Here is a 15,060-nt window from a genome sequence, read left to right as displayed (position 1 = left end):
AACTATAGAAGAGAGAGATGGTTCATTCTGTCCTGTGACGCAAATAGAAATGAAAGTATTCAGCRACTCCTATGTTTAGTGGTTTGGCATTTTTTCAGTGCAAGGTTAGTACTTTAACTCGATATTTAAGGAAAGGGATTTTAATATCATTCCAGTTTCTAGCTAGCCAGCTGCATTTCACTATTTCAGCCTTTATTCAGCGTTCGTTAGAGCTAGCTTAGCATCCATCTTCCATTTTCCTTTCCCCTGACCTCACCTACTGGGTTGACAGAGATGAGCTAAGGGTCAACTGTGGTGGAGCTGCATCAGCCTTGTCAAATTACAGTCAAGAGCTTGCCTAACTCCTTGTTGGGTGAGGAAGATGTGGCACCAGTCATTCCTAGTTTACTGTTTTCTTTGGAAAAAAAAACACCCTATGTCATGACAAAGGAGTCTTTAACCTTCTTTCCGAAGCTGACTGAAAATTGCAGATGAACGAAGTCTTGCTCACCCTGCCCTTTCTGTTCCCTCCCGGACAGGAAAGGAGTGGTGCCGAACGCACGGTGAATGGCATTTCCTATTTTGTTAAGTTGGCAACATCTGAGCACTGAAACCATGCGAGACAACTGCAAGCAAAAATTTGTTTCACCTGCACATTAAATGAACTTGARTCGCCCTTTTTTTGGCTAATAGGATGGATTAAAGCATTGTAGGCACGCAGATTCAGAGTCGCGACAGGCCTGGATTGCTTTCCTAGAACAAGGAGGTAATATTGACTAGACAGATTTTTTTTTTTTTTTTGGTTTGCTTTTTCAACTGCAGTAAGAATATTTTAGCTCTGCTTCTGCCAGCCCGAATCCTGTTTGTCCGAATTCTCTTCTGATGAGGATGGTTTGCTGTAATACAGTTCATGAACAATTTACTGAAGGACTTGAAAGTAATTCTTTCCTGCTCGACAGCTGAATTTATTTCAAGAATGCCCTGAAATAAGTTCTTTAAGTAACACTGAATGCTTAAGAGAGAGACCTGGTATCACGTATAAAAGGCACAATTGTCTGGTGTGTTCTTTAGAGGAACACCGGGTAAAACGTGTCTAAGCAAAGTCATCTTACTTCCCTAAGCAGGAGAAGAATAGTTATTCCTTTGTGCCAATACAGCAAACTATGCAGTCTAACATTTTAAACTGTGTAAATACTATTTCACTGCCAGGAGTCTGCTTAAGTTTTCTTTAATGAAAACATCCTAAAAGCCCGTTCTTGCCCTCTTCATTAACATGAATTCTAGTTAAAATCTTAACGCCTGTTTGCAATGAAAATAGCGTCGAAACCTGCAGTAATGGAATTTTAATGCGTGTATTTAGTGGTAAGAAATAGTTGAGTACTGTGTGCCCCTTTGTGGGAGGGTAATCCAAGTCGCCCAGGAAGTTCGTAGCAGAAAAAGGAATTGCCCCTTTTCTTCTGCATGCCGAAGTGGTATGCAGCTACAAGATCGCTCTTCATCCCGTGCACACGTGAGTAAAGAAGAAAGAGTAGAGTGCTACTCTTTCTACGCTAAATGTTTGTGTTTACTTTGCAGTTTGGAGTTGCAGTTGAAATGGATAAAAATTTGAATCCAACAGCTTACCCTTTTCGTTGTAAGCGATGCTAGGTTTGCTCTTGAGAGTCTTGCGCAGGCTGATGCGTCTGTATCTATTCCAAATTATTCTCTTTTGCTTTTTATTTTTTTCTTTTTTGTTACCTTCCTTTAGTTTAAGCCACTTGAACTGAAAGTAAATCTTTTTAGCTGATGGCCCTGTTGTGACTTCTTGCAGTGAAGACAGCTGCTCCGTTTCTGGAGCATTGGTGTATATTGACGGAGGAGGAAGAGGTGAGACCAGAGCAGGTTTACTGAGCACCAGCCCAGTTAAAGTAGGAGAAGCTTTAGTGTGTCTGTATATGTGTAAAGCACAAGATTATGTATATCTTTGATCTGTGGCAGGAAACGAGTCCCAGAGGAGAGAAGCTCTTTGCCCTGAACAGAGTGATCCTTAATGGTGATACCTGCGCTTTAAGCTCTCTTAAGGTAACTTCAGTGCGATGGCTCGTGGCTTGACCTGATTTTTCCAGCGGTTGTGCTGCTTCCCAAATATTAGACAGCTGGAGAGAAAGACAGGCAAAATGCATTTCTAAGGAGCAACTTCACACCCTAGGGAAGCTGAGCCGGAGATCGCGCTGCAGACTGATCTTTGTGGTAGCTGGCACAGGTTATCTCAGAAAATATGTTGAATTCCAGACATAAGAATAAGCCTGCAGAATGATGCTTGTGGTCTGCGATCCCAGCAAGTTTCTGGTTATCTTCCAGTGCGGGGGAATTATCATTGAAGTGATTAACTGTAAATTCCCTTTATAATTTGGATTGCAGCGTTTGGAGGGGCGACTGCCTGGTGGGGTGCCTTCGTTGAACGGTCTGTATTCTGCAGATGTTGTTTTGGAGTTTGGCTTCCAACTCTTGCCAACTAACTCTTTTCTTTATTTGTACTGAGTGCATTTGAAGTTGCATCATTTCCTCGGTAAGAACAGTTTTATTTTTGACTGGACTGTTTGTCAGGTGGGAGAAGTCCTAAATGTGAGTGCTCTCTGGTGGCGAGTCCGTAGCGAAGAACTTCAGCTTCCTGGTTTCGGTGGTGTATTTTCCAACGGTGATTAGATATGTGAACGCACGATACGCCACTGTTTCTGGAGGAGCAGATATTTGACTTGTAATTTAATGCACAKCAGTCTTACTTAAAAGAAAATTCTGAAGATAGCAATGCAGAAATTACTGGAAGAAATAGAATCACTTGGGGGAAAATCCTTTCCTCCTCAAAGTTGCAGCGYGATGTGCTGTGACTCTCGTGTTGCGTACAGCTGGGGTTCGGCTGTGAGCGGTATGGGCACGTGTTCCTCTTAACAACTGWGCTATAAATTGCTTTTAATAGTGGAAAACGCACTTCTGGGTGGTATGTGCATGGTACTGCACTGATTTCTTCTCTACGTTGATGTGCTTTCTCCTGGTTGAGTGCGTGCCCTGATTTAAGAGCCTCTCAGGTGAGTGCCAGCTGCCTTGGTTGTCCGGTTTTGTGACCATGCCTTGCGGAGGGATAGCAAATTTGATATAACGTATACACCTCCCAGCTCGGGCTGCAGGCRTTGGCTGTTTTCTTCAGCTTTCACGAGCTCGTCTTGGGCATGGAAAACCGAGAGTCTCGCACCGAAGCAATGCAGCTAGGAAAACAGCCGCTGCTGGTTTTGGCCTGCCGTCGCACTGAACTGCCCCGTGCGATGAAAAGAGGCTTTATCAGCCGCGAGGGCTGCGGAGCGAAAGCTCATTTTAGGAAAGTCCAAGCGGCAYGCTGCGATTTTAACACCAGTGCTAAGAAATGGAAAAAAAAAAAATACCCAGAGCCATGGCAGGAACGTCTGCTGCTCAGGAGCTCCGTACCCTTAAAGCAAGGCTTGGAGCAAGGGGTCCGTTTGTCAAACCCAGAGAAGGATCCTTCTCCTTCGCCTCCTCTACCTGCAGTTTTTCTATAGAAATTTAAGATGCAATTCATCCGAGTCTGGTAAAACGTTTTGAAACCTGACTTGGAGGCTGAATGCAAGGTCTGTGTCATCTAAGCTGGGAACTGCCCGGGAAACGAGCAGAAAACGTGCCAAATTGCCGTGTGCGTCAAGGCATCGCAACCTTAGCGCTTCCGAAGTGGATTCGCTCGGTGTCGGCAGGGGTCTCGCGGATTTATTTTGGGCGCGCTTTTGCAGCCGGCAGACGCACCGAGGCAGCAAATCTGTAGACTGTGCTTACGGAGGAGACGGGGACGGAGAACTSTCGAGGGAGGAAACTTAAACTGGGCTCTGCTACTGCCAGTTTACATAATTCATTGCTTAAGGAAGAGGTCAAAGTCCTGGGTCCCGTGCTGGTGACTTGGCGCGACGCTTCGGGAGGAACGTGCTTTTTTATTTTCTTCTTGGCAGCAACGAGAAGCAGCCTGCGGCTCGTCACCTGGCGGTCCGGTGGGGTTTCAAACCTCCTTCCAATGCTAATGTATCCATCTTTTTGGCATTGAATAGGACCGTCTGCGGTAGCGAAGTGCCTGCTGTGCAGCGACTTGGGAAGTGGCATATAAAACAAAAATGTCCCCCAAAAAACCCCAAACTCCTTTCCTCTGTGTCTAGAGAGCCTCTCCTGTCCTTGCAGGATAAGCACACGCGGCAGCAGTCTGCTCGAAAATCTCTTTGCACCCACACRTATAGCGAGTGTTGTGCATCCTTCCCGGCGGCACGGTTGCAGCCTGCTTTGTACTTGAAAAGAATTAAAACGATGACGGTTGAGTGCACGAGCGTCCCATATACATGCAGCCACCTCCTCCTTTCCCAGCAAAGCCTTCTAAGAAATAGGTTGTGATTCTGTATTTCGTACCCGTTACTTAGCAGTTTAACTTCTGCCAAGTTGCCCACGTGTCATCCATCATTTCTGTTGACATGCTCGGTCAAGAGCTGCTGAGTTTCAGTGAGTGCTGCTAGTTATAATGCTCTTACGTTTTCTAAGATATATATATATATATATATATATACTTATATATACATATATATATATATATATACACACACACACACACACACATACACATATATTTGGCTTTCAGACAGCTTACAACCCTAAAAGTGTATCTCTATGTTTTAAGCTCCGTCATGTTTTGGGATGTGCACATCAGGACTACTTCTAGTCAGAACTTCGCATGGGAACAAAAAGACCTTTTGCGATTCTCCTGCCTTTTTAATGAAGTATKTCTGGAGGCAGCTGGAATTGCAGAGGGGAAAACAGCCCGCTGAAGGTGGAGCGTTAGTTGCTGGGTTACATTTAGCAGGTGTTACAAAATTTGAGAAAAAACTGACCCGTCCGAGATGCTGCAGCGAATTCTCCGATGAACAGCAGAAAGTGCCGTGCCTGTCACCACGTGTGGGTGGTGATAACTTTGAGAAAATGATGCTGGAATTTATGCTGTAGCCCATCAAGGACTGTGCAGGCCCATGCTGTAGCGTACAGAGATGCTGTGGTGCCATCTAACGTTGTAAACTTTAAATACAGGGTGCATACAGGTGTTTAATAACCGAACTACCTAGCTTGCATGTTGCACTCTAAATCTGTTGTCATCCTTTCTCCTTCCAAGAATCCAACTCCTGGTGAGTTCTTCAGTTCTTATCCTTATCCTGAAACGCCTTCTGTGCTCTTCTAGTAGGTAACACTTTATCATATGAAGTTTTTTGGAAACATCTKTTAAATTTAAACAAAAAGCTAGTTTATCAGCTTCAAATTGTTGTTTATCATGTCTCCAGAATGAAAACTAATGGTCAAGTGGGGCTTAGAAAAGGGGTGGTTTAGTGTTACGTTCATATGTCCTTCAGCAGCTTTCCCGTTTGGTTTAGCAGCGGTGATGACGTTGAAGTGCCACCTAGTGAAAAGGATGGAGTGGAAGCTAATTCCTAGAGCTGAAAGGCTATAATTTATTTCTTGGCTTGTATCTTGTCTTTACTTTCTTGCAAATGTCGTTAGACCTTCTAAGTTAGTGGCTTCAAAACTTGTGTTTATCTGGCCTGGATCCCAGACAGCTCTGGAATGTGAGAAAAAGAACTTGCCTTTAATCCACTTTATGACCTGAATTATATAAACTCATCACTGATATTTGCCTCTCATTAATTCTCGAAGCAATAAATTATGTTAACTTGAAATGGCATCTTAGAAAAATTTGTTTCTGGTAGCCTACTACTGTAAAGGGGTACCTGAAGCGATGCAGAAAGCCCGCTTGCTTGCATTTGCAGGGCAGAAGTGTGCTATACTCAGAAATATAATTGGTGGGTTTTTTAATCTCAGTAATTGGATCTGTCATGCATCTGTAAGTGAAATAACAGTAGAAATTTCCTTTCAGTGGTAAGATTTGAAATTAGCCCTRGTTCCTCCTCTTTGTCACATCGCGTCTGTAAATGTGCTAATATGCCCTGAGGACAGTGCTGGTCACCGATAATGTCCTTAGTCAAGCTTTGTTACAATATTTGACTAAGATGATGAATTCAAGAGCTGCTACGATGAAATGGGCAACTTGCTTGGAAAACCTATTCTTCAGTACTACATTTGACCAGTTTTCTTTCTCTCTTCTCTCTCATCCTGGGTAGGTTTGAAAAAGGACGGATTTACACGTTTATTGGGGAAGTAGTGGTTTCTGTGAATCCTTACAAAAACTTGAACATCTACGGGCGCGACACGATTGAGCAGTACAAAGGGAGGGAATTGTACGAGAGGCCTCCTCACCTTTTTGCAATTGCTGATGCTGCTTATAAAGCTATGAAGAGGCGATCGAAAGACACCTGCATTGTAATATCAGGTAAGCCGAAAGAGCTCTCCGTCACGAAGAACGCTTGATCTTTGTGAAATTCTAGGCAGAAGAATAGTGATGTGGCCAACGGTGACGTTTTGTAAAAGAGAAAACGATGCTCATCTTATGATTATTTGCATTTTATTCCTTGTGTGGAGACTTTTGCAATTATTTCTTGTCTAATTCAGGAGCGGGTAGCAGTAATTAGCTTAATCTGTGCATGCAAAGTGATGGCTTGAACACGAGGCCTCTTCTCGCTCTGCCTATGTGAGTGTGAAGATCCGTTCCTGTCTCTTTTTTGCAGAATTGCTCATCTCGTGCTTTGGACGGCTGCTCGATGTTTTGTTCTCTGTTTTGATGGCCAGACGGGTTGCTTGTCATGGTTCTAACAGTGGGAGCACTGCTTATACCATGAACAGTTGCTATCTGGATCCTGGCACTTCGTTTCTGTGATGTTCCCGTGCTTCAGCAGCCTGAAAAGCAAGAGACCCGAGATGGTGCGCTGAACAGTAGCCTCTTGTATTACAGTTTGCAGCACTGCTGCTAGCCAAGCCTCTGCATGCCAGTCTTTTTCCTCTAACAATATTTCTTTTGATCCTCTGCTTGCTAGGCTTTTCACAGACCTGTGAAATCTTGCACCGTAGCTGGTATTAAGTTAACGTAGTAGTAACAACCAAACAGGGTTTTGGCTTGATTTAAAACATGTTCAAAGTACGCACAAAGAAGGTTGCTTTAGAAAACAACAACAGAACCCCCAAATGTAATCACGGTAGAGCTAAGAATACTGTTCAGTGTTATGTTTTGATTTTATTTTGATCTATTCTTTGTATTTTTGCTCTTAGGTGAAAGTGGAGCTGGAAAGACTGAGGCCAGTAAATATATTATGCAGTACATAGCAGCCATTACCAACCCTGGTCAGAGAGCTGAGGTGGAAAGGTAAGGGCTTTGCAGCAAAATAAGTGACGTTGTTTTGTTTCTGGATCTCTTTCTGTAGACTGCGCAGTCCCAAGGTACCGGATTGTCTTTTACAGTAAGTGCTATTTTTAAAGCACTTAACTATTTTCTTCAGATTCTACTTCTACTCCAGAAATTTTGAAACACTGATTGCTAAATCTTGATTGCTAAGATCACGTAGAAAGGTTAGGAGAAAATCAAGCCTTCAAACTTTCAAAATAAAAGCAACGGCCAGAAATCATGTTTTCTGTGGCAAATTGTCTGAAGCGTGTTTACGCTAGAACGGTATGACTAGTGAAAGGAGCATAGTCCGTGACCTTTCAGGCTTGCATATTCCTGAATTGCAAAATGTGCCTGTCCTAGCATAAAAGTTTTAGAAATACAGAACGTGGCTTTCTGCTGAAACAAATTTAATACCCAGGCTGAAACAAACTTGCAGATTATTCGCAAAAGAATTGAAGCAATTGGTTTCAAAACTCACAGTATTTTCAGTGGGGAGATCTGGTCTTCAGTTCACATTTGTTCAGCTCTAGGGAGCATTACCAAAAGCTCCCAACTGATTTTCCATGGCATTGCTAATGTCACACACATCAAAGGGCATCTCTGCTGATACTAACGTCTTTTTTTTTTTTAAATGCATCTGAAAAAAAGTTCCGTTAGAAACATGAATGCACAAATCTAGATTCATCCTTTTCTCTTCTCTTTTGCTTTTGTCTGCACTAAAGAGTGAAGAACATACTGCTGAAATCCAACTGTGTGTTAGAGGCCTTTGGCAATGCCAAAACAAACCGTAATGACAACTCCAGCAGATTTGGAAAATATATGGATATCAACTTTGATTTTAAAGGAGACCCAATAGGTGGGCACATCAATAATTACTTACTAGAAAAGGTAAGCCAAGTTCAGCTGTAGAATAAAAGGTTTTTGTGTAGTTACATTTGTAAAATGTTAATGTTTTGCCATTAGAATATTTTCCTTTCAAACTTAGTATGTCAACTTGTAATGTATGTGGRCACAGAATCGCTTTAAATCTAGAGCTTAATTTTTGGCAAGAATTAGCGAAAGAACTGAAATGCTGGTAAGGTGCAGGTGCTGCTTTCAGAGCTCACCATGTAAAGGACCTGTGTTACTCAAAGCTTATGTTCATATAGGTGCGTGTCCTTTGTATCCAGAATGAAAGCTGAGATTAATTTAACATTAGCAAAACTCCTTCTGTATAAGTTCCTGCATTGAGATCTCTCTGGTAAATGAAATAAGTTTTCTAGGTCTCTAAGTAGCAACAGTCGGCTTTGGAGGCGTTACTTTGAAATGATGCCACTGCCTTGCGTGATCCCTTATAACTTTGTTTCTGCATATTCCAAGCTGGCCAAAGCATAATTCTTTTCATGTCACTAAGCGGTGGCCGAAAACATGGGAATGTGCAAAACCCCGCAGAGAAACTGGGCTTGATCTATTAACAGTTCTCATGACATGTTTGAGAGACGTCTGGCTTTAATTTACGTATTTAACAACATCTGCTCCTTTTCTTTTTATTTCTCCCATTATTTCCCTGAAGTCTATTTTCAGAATAAACACTTTGTTTTGTAAAAAAAACATTTAACATGTGATGCTTCCATGCAAAAAAAAAAAAAAAGAAAAAAAAAAAGAAAAAAGGAGTGGGGCCACAGCTGCAGTGGCTTAAATCACGACCCTTTATTTAATAGTCTCAGTTCCAGCCAGTTAAATTTGTTTCCACTTTCAAAGCCTTGAGGATTTTGATACTAACACAGGCCAATAGACAGTGACTTTGCACTGGAGCGGGAACACACGTGCAGTCGCTGTCCATAGTTAAAACTCGCAATATAAAATAAGCGTAGGCTACTTYTTGACTGCCTGCTGGAGATAACTGTTTTTCTTGTGCTTTCTTACACTGATTTGGAATAGTCGGAACTCTCCCTTGCTCTCTGGAGCAGAGCTCTTGTATTAAGGGAGTGTTAAATTTTACAGTGGTTGGGTGCTGTCGGTCGTCCTGCCCTGGTGCTTTAGAGGTGGTTACCATAAGGCCCTAACCATGGCCTGTGGAGCATTTGTTTGCAGCCGCGTGGTCCTGTTTCTCCTTTCCAGCTATTAAGTAACCCTTAACCTAAAATGACTTTTTATTCGACTCTTGCATGAAAGCAATTTGGCAGTGGCCGCGTGGGATTTCTGGTTAAAAATAGCAGGTTGCAGCTGTTACACAAGCAGGTCTTTYTGCGTTGAGATTTCAAACTTGATGATCATGCCTAGCTAATAATGTTCATAAAAGACAGACTGACAATAGTAAGGTAATACTAAGTTYGTGGTATTTCAGCAGTAGTGAGCTGCTGCATTGGCTTCTAAGGGGAGATGCTTGGGAGGCAGGCTGTCCACATCCAGAAATACGTATCTTGTATTTTTGTTTTCCCCCCCCCTCAGTCTCGTGTGATTGTGCAGCAGCCGGGGGAACGAAGCTTTCATTCCTTTTATCAGGTTGGTGTTCACTTCTTGAAAATAATGACTTGCTTCTGAGTTTCCCGGGCATGATAGGCAAAATACATAAAGCTTTCACCCTCTCATGCGTTTTGCAAAGGATTCTCCCCACRCTGTTGCATTTTGAGCAATATTTTGGTTCTTCGCTTATTTGAAGAGGCCTGTTTTTGGGGAGGAGCATGGGAAGATTTTGTTTGCTGCCTTCTAGTCCCGGATTAACACATCTGTATACTTAAAAGGAGGCTAACTAAACAAACACGGTAGAATATTGGACTTCGACTCACTGCTTTATTTGTAATAAGTTTAATCCTTGTATTTTTGTCTTGAGACCTCTCTAGTCCATATGGAAGTAATTTTATGGCACCAAGTTCGCTTTCTTTTTTCTTTGGGTTCTTTTTAATGTCTTCCATACTGTATGGTGCCTCCTTTGTGTGTCCTTTGGGAGAAACAGTTGGCCTATTAGTATAACCTTTATTCTTGCTTTTGTGGTGAGAAAACTGTAGGTTTTTTGTTTTTTTTCCTACTTGTTCAGTACACCGTAGTAGCATGTTAGCACCTTTCTAACAAACATTTCCCCATCGGAAAGTCTCGGCGTGTAGCCGAGAAGGTCAGTGTGCTTGCCAAAATGCATCTGTGGCATGTTGTAAATGTAAACATGTCTGGTCCATGAAGAGCTTCAGGTTTGTCTTTTCTAGGCTGTGTTCAGAGCCTTGCAATGGTGCAGTCCATGTACCTTGCGAGTCATGCTTGTGACTCAAGATAGCATAGCTGATTCTGCTTTAGCRATAATTTCATCTCTTTGGTTTTGCATGTCAAGCAGATGTGTAAGGAACAGAATTTATTTAATATARACGAYTTCCTATGAAAAAGGCAGGATTTTYYTTTTTTCGCTCACCTTTTCTTAAATTACTCGTTGTTCAGCTGCTGCAGGGGGGYTCTGACCAGATGTTACGATCTCTACATCTTCAGAAAGATGCATCTGCGTACAACTATATCCGTGCTGGAGCACAGCTAAAGGTGAGGATGTTGTCAGTGAGCTGCAGGTAACTTTTCTTAATTGTACATGTGTCTTTAAATACTTAAAACTACTGCTGAAACAGCAGAAGCTGAGGCCGAGATGAGTGTGGAAAGGTAACGCCTATCTGCTATTTTTAATGGAGGTTCTGGACCTAGAAGACAAGCCTATATTGTGCATAGTCCACTTGTTCCTATTTATGAAAAGYAGTCCTCTGCAGTAGGAATATATTGTCACTATTAATAAATGCAGGCAGAGGTATTTTGGCCACGTGGACCCATTACCAGTAACATTTTTTTCATGAAGAACCTTTTGTCCCAAGCTCATTTCTTTCTCCTCAGTGYTCCAACAACGATGGTGCAGAGTTCAAAGCAGTAGCTGAAGCCATGAAAGTGATAGGCTTCAAGCAAGAGGAGATTCAGACCGTCTACAAAATTGTGGCAGCCATTCTTCACTTGGTGAGTTYGCTGCCCTCCAGTTAGAGTTGGCTGTTCTTCAGGAGTGGTCAGATGGCATACTTGTACTTCTGACAGCTCTAAGTTTTCTTCCTGTAGAAGCAGTTGGAAGATTTCTTTGGCTGGGAAAATGTATATGGTTTAAAACGATCAGTGGTGAGTGAAATTCCTTGGTGAGATAGAGCACTGCAGTAATGGTGGAAGATAGCATTTAATTCTTCGTATTCCACATCCCAAAGCAGCCGTACCACGAAGTTCTGGGCTCTGCTGATGTTCTGAAAGGGAATTGTTTGGGTTTTGGCAGCTAGTGGGTAGGGACGTCTCACATCACTCTTCCTCTCTCTCCATTTTTCCCTCACACTCTTCCCTCACCGCTGTGATTTTGCTGGAGGGATGGCACTTCACGTCACTGTGGAGATTTGAGTGCAACGAGGTACAGGGGCCCTCTTGTTCTCTGGGTGCTGAGCGGAGCTGCAGGCCCTCCTCGCCTACGCGCTGTCACTCTAGCTCCATTCTGATCTCTCCTTGAGGAGAAAAGCACCGTAGGTGGGCAGGGGCAAGAAGGCAAAAGAAAACTGCAGCTCTTCTCCAATGTTTCCCCCTCCTCGGGGTAGTACTGCCGCACCGTGGAGGAAGGGAACAGAGGCAGAGCAGCGTGAGGCCATGCTGGTGGGATACAAGACCACCATTACAGATGGTGCAGTGGTACTAGTACTTAATTCTGGGATTGCAGGTATTCAGTAGCAACGCTGCTGTGGTATTTTACTGTCAGTCAAGTCCTATTAGCGCTGCTGACTGGTCAGCTTCCGTGGAATATTCACATTACCTTTGTGGGCAAAAGCTTTATAATAACTCCAGCCTAGGACTCTTGTGGCAAGCTGCATTAAAGGTGAAAAGCTACATCTGGAATTTTGTATGCTTTCCGTTAGTTCCCATCGCTAGACTCTGCGCCTTGAGCCAGTACCTGATTAAACCTGCAGAAATGTTTGATATACTCGGCCGAACCTTGAGAAGGAATGCTTTTCCTTKAGTCAAACTTTGTTACTTCCACCAAATTGGGAACATTGTGGACATGTGGATATGCCAGCTCCACCCTTCTAATTTATTAAGAGATTTTAACGGCTCAAATAGCGGATGAACACGGAGTTTACTGACTGGTGTTAATAGTAGAGAAATCTAAATCTAGTTTCATGCTATTTATTGCAGGGGAACTTGAAGTTTTCTGTGGATGGTGATACGCCTCTAATAGAAAATGGCAAGGTTGTGTCGGTCATTGCAGAGTTGCTGTCAACCAAATCTGACATGGTGGAGAAGGCTCTCTTGTTCCGAACGGTAGCTACAGGACGGGACGTCATTGACAAACAGCATACTGAGCAAGAAGCCACCTATGGCAGAGATGCCTTTGCAAAAGTGAGTTTAAATTTTCCTTCTCCACGTCTGATTTTGTATGTGACAATAGCTCAAACGCACTTCTTTAGCCTGTGGGTGTTTGGTTGAGTTGTACTTCGTGCATTAAAGAATGACAATGCACCATACCTAGTGACTTCATTAAAATTTAGACTCTGTTCTTTACAGTACATGCAACACAGCGTTATAAAGCTTAATTCAAGATGCTGCCCGTAGTAAAGAAAAAAAAACACAGATAAAATTTACTAAAAGTGAACARCTACTGACAAAAAGAAAATATCCCATAAAAATGTTTCTTTTGCTTCCAAAACTCATATACACAAAGTCTAAATACTAAAGAGATGCAGGCAGAATTTCTCAGTATTTGTTTCCTGACAGGCRATATATGAGCGCCTCTTCTGTTGGATTGTGACACACATCAATGATGTGATCGAAGTGAAGAACTATGACACTACAGTACACGGGAAAAACACAGTCATTGGGGTCCTGGATATCTACGGCTTTGAAATATTTGACAATAACAGGTGAGCCCCATTGGTAAAGCACAGTGCTGTGCCTTCTCCTTTCTCATACGAGAAAACTCATTGCCGTTCTTTTTTTTCCCCCTCCTAGTTTTGAGCAATTCTGCATTAATTACTGCAATGAAAAGCTACAGCAGCTCTTTATTCAGCTGGTTCTAAAGCAAGAACAGGAAGAATACCAGCGCGAGGGAATTCCCTGGAAGCATGTGAGTGAGTTGGCAGGGGAGGGAGAGGGTAGTTTGAGGTCAGTGTACCAGCARAAGTCCCAGATTTAAAGTTACTCCCCATGTAAGCTCCTGTCCAAGTCGATAGGACATCTGTGTTGGTGGCAGCTGTACCATCAGGTTCTTGCTGTCTAGAAGTCAGACTGTGGAAGAAGCTAACTGATTATCTGATAACATTTCTATATTTCSCATGGTTTTGGAAAATAGGGGATTGCAGGTCTAAATTAAAACATCTTACGGCATCTTTCTGCCTGAGCTTCTAATCTAAACGCTCATTTGCTTTGTTTGATAGTGGATATTCAAATGGAAAAAAATTGAGAGTTCTGATGTTCAAGTTTCTTTAATAATGCCAGAGATAAGAGAGATTTTAATGGTAAGATGTTGGCTCAGATTAGATTGGTATCAAGAGTTTGATCCTCCATTTGCAGTGAATTAATAAGTTTCCCATTTTCATGGGTGTAGAATCATTTGTGATAACTTACCCAGCACCTTTCAAAACCTGATTGTGGAGGAACCCACTCTACGAATGGGTGTTACCTTCTGTTTAGGAAAGAGCTAGAGAGCGCTTGACCTCTATTTTTGTGTCACCATGTGAAAAAAGTTACTGGTGTTTAGTAAACTAATTGTATTGGATTTCATGCTTTTCTTATTTTCCCCCAGTTTTCACTGATGTAACTGTGTGCAGTTGAGTTTTAAGCTATTTTAAAGTGCATTCTGTAGCAGCTGAGTTTTAGGAGAAGTCTTGAGATTAATGTGAGGTATGTAAAAGATCGCTTTTTTTGCTGTTTAGTGGTAGAAGAGCATCTGTGCAATAGTTGCCTGCTTAATTTTTAGTTAGTGGTCTGTGTATTGCAAGCTGATCACTTCATCTGTGAGTGGTGGGTTTAATACTCTTGTCAGACAAACAATGAAACTGTTCACCCAGCAGTGGCTAACACTGGTGTACTCCTGTTCACCTACTTCTTTCACTCRCCAAAGTCATATGCACACCTGTTCTTCTGCATTTTGCAGATTGATTACTTTAACAATCAGATCATCGTTGACCTGGTGGAGCAGCAGCACAAAGGCATCATTGCCATTCTGGACGATGCATGCATGAATGTTGGGAAGGTTACGGATGAGATGTTCCTCGAGGCTCTTAATAACAAGCTAGGGAAGCATGCTCACTTCTCCAGCAGAAAGGTAACTTGCTCCTCTGTATCCTCAGAACTTCTTGTCTTGTGTGATGCCTTTTCTATTGCTTAGACTCACTGGAATGAGGGAAAAGATTTGAAGAGTTCCTGGGCTTGAAATCCTTACTGCAGGGTATGAAATTCAGTGCTTAGGAGCAGAGCAGCTCTTAAGCTACAGAAATAGGCCGTCTGATCTGGGTTTGGGGAATGCATTTTCTAAGGGCTTGCCATCAGCAGAGGGAGCTAAAGTATACCCAATGCGAGATCAATTTTATTCCAAGCATAAAAGAAGCAGGAACTTGTGTCTTCACATACCATGATGTCATTTATAACCAATAGACGCGGRGTTTCAATTCACGTGACTTGCTTCCCGGACTGCTGTAATACATAATGACAGCGAAATTATTCACACTTCTGCTTTATTACAGCACTGTGATTTTTTTTTTTCCATCGTCATTGGC

At 42.4% G+C, this 15,060-nt stretch overlaps 1 protein-coding gene across 1 annotated transcript in view; it reads left to right on the top strand.

Annotated features, from left to right (window-relative positions):
* Nucleotides 1–15,060, top strand: part of MYO1D (myosin ID) — a gene marked incomplete at its 5' end in the record, with an annotated part of 107,000 nt that overhangs the window by 7,294 nt on the left and 84,646 nt on the right. Inside the window, 10 exons of the mRNA XM_085314795.1 lie at nucleotides 6,165–6,373; nucleotides 7,207–7,300; nucleotides 8,044–8,209; nucleotides 9,752–9,805; nucleotides 10,727–10,822; nucleotides 11,162–11,278; nucleotides 12,482–12,685; nucleotides 13,061–13,206; nucleotides 13,295–13,409; nucleotides 14,439–14,609. Coding sequence (XP_085170921.1) covers nucleotides 6,165–6,373; nucleotides 7,207–7,300; nucleotides 8,044–8,209; nucleotides 9,752–9,805; nucleotides 10,727–10,822; nucleotides 11,162–11,278; nucleotides 12,482–12,685; nucleotides 13,061–13,206; nucleotides 13,295–13,409; nucleotides 14,439–14,609 — 1,372 coding nt within the window. The remainder of the gene's footprint in view (nucleotides 1–6,164; nucleotides 6,374–7,206; nucleotides 7,301–8,043; nucleotides 8,210–9,751; nucleotides 9,806–10,726; nucleotides 10,823–11,161; nucleotides 11,279–12,481; nucleotides 12,686–13,060; nucleotides 13,207–13,294; nucleotides 13,410–14,438; nucleotides 14,610–15,060) is intronic.

The sequence above is a fragment of the Rhea americana genome, unplaced genomic scaffold (assembly GCF_003343005.1).
Source record: "Rhea americana isolate MKP2758 unplaced genomic scaffold, rheAme1 scaffold_411, whole genome shotgun sequence".
Taxonomy (NCBI): Eukaryota; Metazoa; Chordata; class Aves; order Rheiformes; family Rheidae; genus Rhea; species Rhea americana.
Note: the sequence above shows the minus strand (reverse complement) of the source record. Positions and strands in the feature narration are given on the sequence as shown.